Source organism: Priapulus caudatus, unplaced genomic scaffold, assembly GCF_000485595.1.
Source record: "Priapulus caudatus unplaced genomic scaffold, Priapulus_caudatus-5.0.1 Scaffold457, whole genome shotgun sequence".
In the NCBI taxonomy this organism is placed as follows: Eukaryota; Metazoa; Priapulida; class Priapulimorpha; order Priapulimorphida; family Priapulidae; genus Priapulus; species Priapulus caudatus.
In genome coordinates this window covers 109,200-120,697 of record NW_014577518.1, presented here as the reverse complement: position 1 = coordinate 120,697, position 11,498 = coordinate 109,200, and the positions used below count along the sequence as shown (strand labels likewise).

Below are 11,498 nucleotides of genomic sequence, written 5' to 3'. Positions count from 1 at the left end.
ATGTTTCCCCACTTGTCGATTAGACTTTTTGCGATTTGGCCTATTTCTGCTAGCCTCATGTTCGAGCAGAGAATCTTTATGACAAATGTGAATGCATGATTATAGCAATTTGTAGGTATATACTATTATTTATGCACTTACTATCATAATATACCCTAAAATTCAAGGGTTTAGTATCCCTTTATTCTTTAATCTTTGCAATCCCACCACTGCAAATTGTTGTGATGTTTTGAGCGATGCCAATGCCATCATCCATGGTTATTCACCAATAAATTGGCAGGCATTTATCTTTATGCATGCATCCTCTAATATTTAACATAATAATGTGTATGAAAAATATTATAAAATAATACAATAATAGTAGTAGCAGTGTAGTAGTAGTACCATTCTCATCAATCAAGTCGGGGAAAAGGCACTTCTTGACTTCACGCAACTGTGTTAAGTTGGCACGACATTGCGTCGCTCCGTCGTGAACTCCACTAATGTAGTGAAGTAATGTTTATCTTCATTCGTTTCGTTGGCTATGCATAACGAAAATACTCATTAAATAAGTTATTCTCTACTTTAGTCTTTACACTTTTACATGATTACTCTCAGCTGTTTCACACTTTGCTTATCATGCACTCGCGCCACCTAACGGGTAAATAAGCAATACTTTGTACGAAAAAATGCTTTTCAGTAAATTGTCTCGTTGGTTTTTTTCGATTTGTCCTAATAATATTTTACAAGCTTGATCAAACAGATGCGTTCCAGCTGTGATTTTTGTAGTGACAGTGGCACGCAGGGATAAAATGAATGAGGCAGATGGTGTGAAGTTTTTAGGATAGAATAGGCAAGTTTTGTATTTTTTCCCTTTTCCCTTACGATAACGCTACGAAGTCACTCGCTCGTAGGAGTGGCAGACTCCGATGACATATGCTGGTCTTTCACCACTCCTGTGCTTCATCTGATAATTATGTACTATAAAGTGTTATTTCTTAAACATTTTTTGAATTTGAACTTGAAGATCAAGCTCATGATCCTGATTACAGTAATAACTTGTAAATTAAAACTGATTAAATTTCACACCATTCTTTATTTACAAAATTACAAAGAATGAACAAATAAATCTTGTTTTCACAATCAGCAATTAAGTCTGTACAATATCCACTAAATTCCAACATCTGCACGGCATTCAAGATAGCATTCTAATATATAGGATGTCACTGCTGCACCAGAATGTTGTTATTATGCGACTAGGACGCCATGTAGCACAATGTATATATCTTTACTTTCACAAGAATGAAAAGGTTAGCTGCTCTGCTGTTGAAGCATGTCTGAACACCTCTGGCATAGCTGGCCATCCTCGTCGGACGTGTACATGCGACATCTGCCGCACTGGTAATGCTGAGTGGCTGAGATCACTAGTGTGTATCGCTCCTCATTGCTGCCTTCCTTGCCTGCAAACACACGACCAGGAATTACGTCTTGTAGGCAAATATGCTCGTTGATGGCTGGAATTCCTTGCAGGGTCATATACACTTTCGAATGTGGTACCTTGAGAGGAATACTGAATGGCATTAGAACCAATCAACATTACGTCTATGAAAACTATCGCGGATTATGTGCCCTGTATAGCAAGAAAAGTTAATACAACAAACCCTCTACCTGCCGTGATTGACAGGAAGCCCTAGCCAATCAGTGTTGCAATAGGATGTTATAATGAAAGTGTCAATGACACTGTAGCTCACCTTGGGTGTGATAGAAGAGGGAGAGGGGATATATAAAGCAACAGTATATATGGGAGCTTTCTTTTTTTAGGAAGCAACACCAAGCTATCACAACTGTGAAGGACTTTCAGCTGGTATTTCAGGCAATGGTTCCAGAAGTTAGGCGAAGTTCAGTTAGTTTCTTCATGTCGAGAGACTTTTGCGATTTGCCCTAATTTCTCCTCCTGCTAGCTCATGTTCAGCAGAGAGATCGTTCAGTACCCACAGGAGGATGAAAACATGGCTCCGCAGTACTATGCTACAATCTCGACTCAACCACTTGATCACTTGATCATATGCCACGTACACAAGGACGTCATATATGTATATCATATATATGATATATAGTCATGTCATACATCATAGGTCAGAGATGTTTTGGGGCCAGTCCTCATTCATTCACATACCAGAAATGAGCAAAATCCATTGAACGTGAACTGATTTATGGCCATTTCCATTTTTGCCAAAAAGTGGACGTGGCTCGAATGTAGGTTGACTGGCGTGGTCCAAAATAGGACGTTGAAACCTCTCCCATAGGAGTAACAACTATATGCAATTTGTAACATGTGGGTCAAACAGTTCTTGAGTTATCGTTGACCGTAGCCAAATATTGACGGACGGAGGGACGGACGACACCCCATGGCAATAGCTCATCTTGACGATGTCAAGGTGACCTAAAAACAATGCTTAAAATATCAGAGTGCTGCATAGTCGACATATTGGCATACAAACTGGGTAATCTTGCTCAACTTAGCAACAATATTGAAGGGGGCGTGATTCTCTTGATCAGCTGGATACGTCAATTAACAGTCAACAATTATCATCATTCAAGTCACTATCAAACAACTCACAGCTGACGTGGCAGATTCCCTGTAGAACAGAAACTGCATCCTCCGGTGTTACAGAGACTGGAAGGTTAGTGAGGCGTAGGTGCGAAACTTGCAGCAACTCGCACATACCCATGGTACTGGTCACCTCCTCTGTCTGCAGTAGCTGTACAACACACAGATTTTATATTTAAACATTATTGTATGTGAAAGAATTTTAAATTGTGAGAGGAAAGGAAATGATGGAGAGAGATAGAAGGGAAAACCAAGCTGGAGAGAGGAGAGGGGGAAATGAAGGAGAGAGGGACAGAGAATGAGGGAGTGGAAGAGAGATAGATGGCGAAAGACAGACTGCTACATCGTAGAATCTTTAACAGACATGAATTCTAATTAAATAACAATAATAATGATAATAATAATAATAACAAGGAGAAGAATAATAGTATATACATACCTTGAGTTTTTCATATAGATCCTCAGTGGCGAACAGCAATACATCTAACTCACGGGGGTTTACTTCTCCCTTGTTAGAGTTGAAGTCATCTCTGATCTCCAGGGCAGCTTTCATTATGTTCTCAACTTCTGTATTCTCCCAACACATGGTATCAGCAAATTCCTGACTTCTAAAGAGGTTGGGCTTATCTACGAAAACATAATATGCATAGGATTGAAACAGCCAGAGGTATGATGGCTATCTCAATACCATAGCACAGGTCTAATATTGAATGAAGACATCTATATATTTACGTTATTGTTAGCTATATTATTGTTGCACTAAGTATTGTCCCACTCACCGCTGCACGGATGGTGTGTGGCTACCTCGGCAGTGAGATGGGGTAGGATCGGCGCGAGATGACGAGCACAAATCTCTAGCATGTGAAACAGCACAGTCTGACAGGATCGCCTTTCCACCGATCGCTGTTTTTCACAGTACAATCTGAGATAAATTCAAATATAGTAATAGAAAAGTGGTTCAACTTCACGGTGAAGAGAGAGAGTGCTAATCCAACTGCTACTGCTCTGCTGCTGCCACACAAAAGGCCTGTTAATTAATTAATAATTAATTAAACCTGGCCCACGCTTACCGGTAAAATTTTTTATTATACCAGGTTGCTTTTAGCGTATTACAATATTCTAAGACGTACATTGTATAAACGAAGCACAGTGGCAAGTTAAAGATGTGTTTTACGGAAACCTTGGGTACTTTATATGATTAAATCAGAATTTGTAATTAATGCCAAAGTAACAAACCTGTCCTTGACGAGATGACAGTAAAAGGCAGACACCTCTGACGTTATAAAGTGCAGTGTCTCACGAGCCACCTTGTTGTACTCATAGGCCTCATAGAGCTTGTTCATCTGCATTATAACACGACTCATAAAGGATGTGGGACTACACACTTAGATTACCAAGTTACATAATAAATCATTATTAATTCAATATATTATGTAGTAAAGCAAAAGCTGCCGCACACATGCATATGAATGCATAACTATGACAACAAATAACATTCCCAGTCAGAAGTCGTTTTAACGTGATCCAAAATTCCAGACAGTCGTATTCACCCATCTTAATAGCAATTAAATGAGATTATGGGATGTTATGAGAATATGGAACGAAAACAGTTCAGCGTAAATTAATGCACTCACGGATTGGCTGTATTTGGTAAGTAGGTGAAGCATGTACTGATCAAGCATTGGCATATTCTGCACTAGTATACCATCAGTACGGTGATCGTAGTTATTCAGGGCTCCCAGTAGGAATCTCAAAACTATGCGAATCTGGGAATTGAAATGTAATTGCTTATTAAGACTATGACACACAATAACATCCTAACATGTAACATGACAGTGAACTGAATTGTGAACAATTTATACCCAACTTTAATCGACTACAATTATGTGGCAAATGAGATTCGATACAGATTGTTTTAAACCAGTTACTGGTGACGTGTAACTAAACCAGTAGACCGATTAATGTGTTGTACCAAACTTTCGCTGCTATAGTCACACATTATTTGCATCTACCTTGTGAACCTGTTCAGCCAGGGTGGTTAGCAGCGTACTGCCAATAGTAATGCTGGTGGCATTAGTTGCGTGGGAGGCTACCCACCACCGCAGAACATCCTCTCCATAGGCTGGCTGCTTCTTCTTGTTCTGTATCATGCAGAGACATAAATGAAAGCGGTGTGAAAAAACTGGTTCATACACGTGATCAAGTATAATTTGAGAAATGAAACTGTGTGTGATATGCTAGGCGATGGTCGTTGTCTCACCTGGCCACCTTCTATCACTGTCTGAGGATCAATGACATTTCCCTGAGACTTTGACATTTTGTTGCCGTTCTCGTCCACGGTAAAACCGTGGATGAGCAAATTCCTGCGGCAAACAAACACAGGAATATAATGCAGTAGTCTAATAACGTTTACCCTAAAAATCTCATGAGTATCACTCATCCTATCTTCTTCTGAAAAACTGTTTATTGAACTTACGTAAATTTATTAAATTGTATATAACAGTGTAGAAAGACAATTAAGTCGACTAAGGTTTAGCAGGAATGAATGAATCCATCCTCGACGTATGGTTAGTAATCATCAAAACATTGAGAAGTCCAATGTGGTAATAATGACTAATAAAATTATATTTCAATAAGATTGCTACACAATTTTAACATAAATTGCAGCTCATTAATGAAAAATGGTCGATGACTGCTTTTTGATCTATCCTTTATAAAGTGTGTGTGTGATTTATATACCTGTAAGGTGGTTTTCCAGTGAGGGCAGCAGCTGTTAGAAGAGAGGATTGAAACCAGCCCCTAATCTGATCCATACCTTCAATACACAAATCTGCCTGATATTCATGATCTGAAATGAAAGTCAGTACATGTCATTGGGTTCATGTCTTTATGCAGTGCATATAGTTATCATGGGGTGCGGTGTGAGCGGTTCCATATGGGTGCAGAGTTCACAACATTAACAGAATAATGTAAGAGAATGCAGGGCAAGTATTGAACATAAATCAGTATGCATTATACCTTTGAGCACAGTAGCCCAGCTGACTCCACTTTCAAACCATATATCTAAAATGTCAGCACCTTTCTTGAATTCTCTATCTGGCTGAATGCCAATCTGAAAGCAACATATTATATATACCTATATCCCTGATGTTTACAACTATACCAATCACATTCAGCGAAAACATTTACCATGGCGACAAATAATACCATGACAATAAAAATTTTGGTCATAGGTTGAAACTGTGAAATAATACAATAATAATAAGTCTTCTCACATTATCATCAAACTAGATATAAATGGCTATATGAATCCACTATCATAAACAATATACAAACTTTTTCCATGATGCTAGAAGGCAGAAGCTGATCTTCTGTCATAGCCCACCAGCAGTCAGTTCCATGCTGTCTAATCAGATTCTCTATGTGCTCCACTGTATGTCTGTGCATGAAAGAAAATTTCCAAACGTTGTGAAAATATTGAAAAATCATACGTGCACCCCAAGAATTTAGGCCTGAAGGAACAAGTAATAAAATCCTGCATAAATTACTTTACTTTATGTCATTACTCACGGAGAATATGATGATACATACACTACCAATGCAAAATATTCTTTGAGTTTTCAACTTCCCAATTACCATTACTGTGCTCCTCTGTAATAAATCATTATTTATATATTTTAAAATATCCTATTTATATCTATACACAGTAAAAGATAAAGATAAAGAAAGTCAACATGCCTGTTTATAAGGGGTTCGCCAGTGTCAACACAGTAGAAAACAGGCAGTGGCACACCCCAAACTCTTTGCCTTGATATACACCAAGATGGCCGATTCATCAACAATGATTCCATCTGCTGCCTGTATTGTTCTGGATGGATGTTTACTGAATTTAGACAATCCTGCATTGGAATTAAAAAAACAAAAATCGTAAACATAAACTTGGAAACTAGCAACTGGAATGTCATGAATTATAGAAAGAATAATAAAATTGATGGTTTTGAACACCTAAGATATTTCAATAAAAATTACTAAAATGTGCAAGGGTAAGAGAGCTGAAGTAGTCTTAACAGATAAATTGTTGATACCAAAATCTTGTAACATAAATATACCTGAAGAACGTTTGGGCTTTATTGCACACACACGCTATTACATATACAGTAAAACTCGATCACATATGTGACCCGCTCCAGCATAATACGGACTAAGTCGCAATTAAGTCATTGTTTTGAGTAATTAGCACGCACACATGTCAATGCTGAAAATGGCCTACCTGGACAAAAATGAGATTTTTACAAAAATGAGTTCCTAAGTGCATATTTAATCTGGATATATAGGTTCAGATATCTCTAGATTATGATGGTCATTTTTAATTTTAAAAAATGGAAAATAAATTTTTTTTTTGAAGGGCCCCTGACCGCTCATCCCCGACTGGGCCCCTTACCTAGAACGCTTTATCTTAAAAGCTACATATTCCGGAATAAGTCGGTTTCCGATCTTCAAATTGCTGTAGATCGGTTAATTCTTTAGATATAGCCAAATATTATATATCATTTTAAAGGTAATTAAATAATCTATTCAGATATGCACATAACTCAATTTGTAGAATTTCCTACTTAATCCTGGTTTTGCTGGAGCGGGTCACATATAAGTCGACACTTTTGGGACTAGCATATTTGTGTCGACTTACGCATCATTTTGTCGACTTATACAATGTATGCGCGCGTGTGACTGTGCATGTGTGCGTATGCAGGCACGTGTGCACAAAAGAGTGCGCATGTATGAGTGTGGTGCGGTGTGTGTGTGTGTGTGTGTGCGCGCGCGTGCGTGTGTGTATATGATCTCTCGGTTGCGTCTCTGCTTTCTAGTGATACCGTATACGTATATGTATATAGGTATAGTTAGTACTGTATAGCAGAATTAATTTTCAGGGAGTCACATGGACTCCTGCATATGTCAAATCAGGGAGTCCGACAGTAAATCAGGGAGTATATAATTGACTCGATCCGGACTCGCATTAATTTTGCACACTGCATTGGGCTGCATACACTATATAATACTATACGCTATATACAGTATATAATACACTGTATACAGTGGGTAATCTGGGGGTGTGCGAGCTGCGAGATGGGAAAAAAACACAATGCGTCCAAGCGAACAATGCGATTCAAACAATCCGTCTGCGACAGCCAGCTCGCGCATTCCCTAGACCGTACCAGAGCATATAAATCAGTTGATTATGAAGTTTACTGTATTATAATTTTATATAAATGTATATATGCACATGAGTAGTATGTAATAAGAAGAAGCTGATAACAACATACCAGTGCTAGAGACTTGAGCCTGTCAGTGTTAATGAACCACTGCTTGCTGGCTCTGAAGATGACCGGCTGTTTAGTTCTCCAGTCATATGGATAACTATGAACATGGTCCTCGGAATGGGCTAACAATCCTGCATCCTTCAGTTGATTCATGACTAAAGAAAATAATATTAAAAAGTAGGTAACAAATCACCTGATATTTTATCATAATACTTTGTTATATCCTAGAATGAACTATCAATGACAATTTTCATTGTTTGACTTTGAAATGCAATTATTAAGAGTAGGTAGTATTTTCATTAAGAATTATTTTACAAAATGTTAATTATGAAAGCAGAAAGAACATTAGTCTAAATGTTTTTTTCAAAATCGGTGAGCTTACAGTATGTAAATATTTTCATACAATGTGCAAGTTTGAATAGCTCTAATTATCTGACTCCACAGGCCGATTCATAAGCGCACCAGTGATGTTTCCTTGCTTGATAACATGTTGGCCAACGAGACTCTCTCCTGCCTCTGATGTGTAGCATCCATCTTCATTCACAAGGCTAACCTGAAAAATTTACTCATTACCTATAGATATGTCAATGAAAGCAACCAACAGCAAACACATCTCTGCATCTATTGTAATGTCTATCTATCCTAAAGCCAAATACTGATTTCCTGATTTCTTTTCCATAAACCTATTTAACATTTCACGTAATTAGCGGTGTATTCAAAGGTAGTGTATTCACAACACATAAACCAATACAAACCAGTTTCAGGTCATGTTCTTTGGCAATTAAAAAATCTTCTGGACCATGAGCTGGGGCTGTGTGAACTAAACCACTGCCTCTCTCCATGGACACGTGTACTCCAGACAAGAACGGTAGCTCACTATCCGGACACAGCGGATGTCTGTAGGTGCAGCCAGCAAGATCTGCTCCTAAACATATACAGAGCAAACTCAGCAGCAAGTTTAAAGACAGCTTAAACCGAAGCTTTTCACCACTGCAAAATGTCAACTGAAAATTACAATCAATAATAGGAAGCAATTGCTTTACTAACATGATACATTTCCCCCCATCTAGTAAAAGGAATGAAGCATACCTTCCAACTTAACTAGGTGAACTAGCTTTGAGTTCAGAGAGTGCTCCATATCAGCTACTCTTTCTGTAGCAATGAGGAAGTGATCTCCCATGAGGAACTCTTTGTCACTACTACTGCATCGAACTATTGAATAGCTAAAACAATAACCAATGCATTAGATCATTTATACACTGAAACAATTTCGCAATTTTTTTATCATGTTATATTAAGTGCATGTACTCAATTTCCAGTTCTCAGGTTATATGGATAAAAAAACATACTGCTCCACTGCTGTTAGATAGAACCTGACGTGTTTGGTGATTGGCTATTACATGTAATCTCTATATTCACAATGAGCAGCAATTATGAATGCAAACATTACCTTCTATCTTTGGCAAAACAAAGAGCTTGGTTAGCTGGTATTGTCCATGGTGTTGTCGTCCACACCAGTGCATATACTGGAATATTGACTAGAAAAAACAACCAATATATTCCAATAGTATATAAACATAACTTTACCACTTGTGAATTTATAACCTACTTATAGTCAGTGTAATGGGGGGTTCGTAAATAACTTTGGATATGTCTTGATACATACTAATTTATAAGCAATTTGCAAAGAATGTTCGATTCCAGATACCTATTTATACATACTACATCCTTACAGTAAAGTTAGCTATCATTGTTTGATAGTAACTATGCTATGCAACCATTTCAGTTTTGTATACTTACAAACTTTTTGAAGCGAACCAGTAGGCAGAGTCTCTGATACCATGGGAAACTTAACAATAACAGAAGAACTGAAAGAAAAGGAAGACACATAGCTTAGTTAAAGATGCTTTCCCATGCACATTTTTGTGACAAACCACTGTAAAAACGTAAGTAAATAACTCACTACACTTTAACTGAATGTCAGCTTTGAAAATAAAACTGTAAAACTATGTAGATATCAAGCCTATATTGGCTCAAAGAAAAAACAACTCGAAAAATGCGTTTCTCCACGGTTCTGTATCATGGCGGCAAGAGTTGACGCAGGTCACGAAACCAGCACAGCCATAGATATCATATAACACACGTGTTATATGATATCTATGAGCACATGCAGCCTTCATGATCACACCTTCAGCGCTTGGCGACACCGCATGGCAACAAGAGACGCGTCACAACATCACCACAGAGTGGCAAAAGTAAACGCTATTTGAAATATTCGACCCAACACTTTCACTTTGTAGTCTAAAAGCTTTGAATGAACATATTCTTGAGAATTTTTTTTTACCTATCACACATATATAGGCAAGTACAAACGTGCACTGTTAAAATAATTCATTTTTGCCTGATTTTATGTTTGCCGCTTGAAATTTCGAGGAAAGGCACCTTTAAGTGACGCAATCGCCTATTCCACCATACCAGCATCTAGAAAAAAATGTCAATTCAAGAATCACGCTGTTCTGTCCAGCGACTGTTTTGCGTCATTTTAATAATAGTTACCTTAATACCTTGTAAGATCATGGAATCTAGCCATCCCTTCTCCACTTACCTGACATGACTGTCATTATATTCCAGCTCAGCCTCTGCTAATGCTGTCCTAATAGAATGTAAAATTGATACACAGGTGTGTCAACAGTCTTATTCATATCGAACAGATATTGACACAGTCTATCTAAGTGTGGCAATTCATGAAACGTGTCTACCACAAAATCCCTGTTTATCTTAACCGCTTTAATCGAAAAAAAAAATTTTATAAACAAAAACTAATAAAAACAAATCACAGATATAAATATCACCCTCATTACACATATATTTTACTTACCTAGATGAAGGGGACCAATACACTGGCTTCAGGTCTTGATAGACATAACCCTGTAAAATGAAGCTATGCATGTAATTCAAAACAGGAATTACCCAAAATGTTTTCAAGATAGATTAAATTTAATTTGTCTGCTCTTGACACAATCATGACAGTGAACAAATCACATCTAACAGTTATATATCAGTCCTACATAAGGTGTTTCCTGCCTCATAGCCTTTTTGAGAAAACACTATGTCTTAAAAGGCAGGATATTTATGTACTTAAAATTACCTTTTCATACAATTTGTAAAAAATCTCCATCTGCGTTGCTTCATAGTTTTTATCCAAAGTATAATAGCAGTTGTTCCAGTCAGCCATCATCCCCCATCGCTGAAACGACGACTTCTGATTCTGTATGGCTTCCCATGCAAAGCTTCTTGCTGTAAGTTAAGAATGACATTATTTCATTCTGCATAAAATCCATAACAGCTACATAGTAATACTGTTCACTAGGCCTAAGAACAGATTCAACTACCTTGATCCCTTATTTTTAAAGGCGACAACTTTCTGAAGTCCTGTCTTGATGCCTGTAAGGCCTTCACTTCTATGGGTAACCCGTGGCAATCCCAACCTTGCACGAAGTCAATACGGTGACCGGATTGCAGTTTGTAACGATTTGTTATATCCTTTAAAATCTTAAATGAAACAAGGCATAGACATAAATAAATAAATA

The 11,498-nt window shown here is 37.6% G+C and overlaps 1 protein-coding gene across 3 annotated transcripts in view; it reads right to left on the bottom strand.

The window, feature by feature from the left end:
* Positions 1-1,055: 1,055 nt before the first annotated feature.
* The window catches only part of LOC106810612 (isoleucine--tRNA ligase, mitochondrial-like), a 20,842-nt gene continuing 10,399 nt past the window's right edge, over positions 1,056-11,498 (bottom strand). The window contains exons 3-25 of one of the 3 annotated variants that reach the window (XM_014814027.1): positions 11,301-11,460; positions 11,057-11,205; positions 10,787-10,836; positions 10,514-10,561; positions 9,709-9,776; positions 9,359-9,446; positions 8,998-9,131; positions 8,664-8,833; positions 8,371-8,461; positions 7,912-8,063; positions 6,329-6,489; positions 5,927-6,029; positions 5,609-5,702; positions 5,330-5,438; positions 4,851-4,953; positions 4,603-4,731; positions 4,225-4,356; positions 3,827-3,933; positions 3,370-3,512; positions 3,030-3,217; positions 2,600-2,741; positions 1,420-1,439; positions 1,056-1,304 (exon numbers count right to left, since the gene is read on the bottom strand). In XM_014814027.1, the coding sequence (XP_014669513.1) occupies positions 1,236-1,304; positions 1,420-1,439; positions 2,600-2,741; positions 3,030-3,217; positions 3,370-3,512; positions 3,827-3,933; positions 4,225-4,356; positions 4,603-4,731; positions 4,851-4,953; positions 5,330-5,438; positions 5,609-5,702; positions 5,927-6,029; positions 6,329-6,489; positions 7,912-8,063; positions 8,371-8,461; positions 8,664-8,833; positions 8,998-9,131; positions 9,359-9,446; positions 9,709-9,776; positions 10,514-10,561; positions 10,787-10,836; positions 11,057-11,205; positions 11,301-11,460 (2,610 nt within the window). In that variant the 3' untranslated portion in view covers positions 1,056-1,235. Of the gene's footprint in view, positions 1,440-2,599; positions 2,742-3,029; positions 3,218-3,369; positions 3,513-3,826; positions 3,934-4,224; positions 4,357-4,602; positions 4,732-4,850; positions 4,954-5,329; positions 5,439-5,608; positions 5,703-5,926; positions 6,030-6,328; positions 6,490-7,911; positions 8,064-8,370; positions 8,462-8,663; positions 8,834-8,997; positions 9,132-9,358; positions 9,447-9,708; positions 9,777-10,513; positions 10,562-10,786; positions 10,837-11,056; positions 11,206-11,300; positions 11,461-11,498 lie in introns of all 3 variants that reach the window. The other 2 variants (XM_014814025.1, XM_014814026.1) reach the window with 2 other exon arrangements.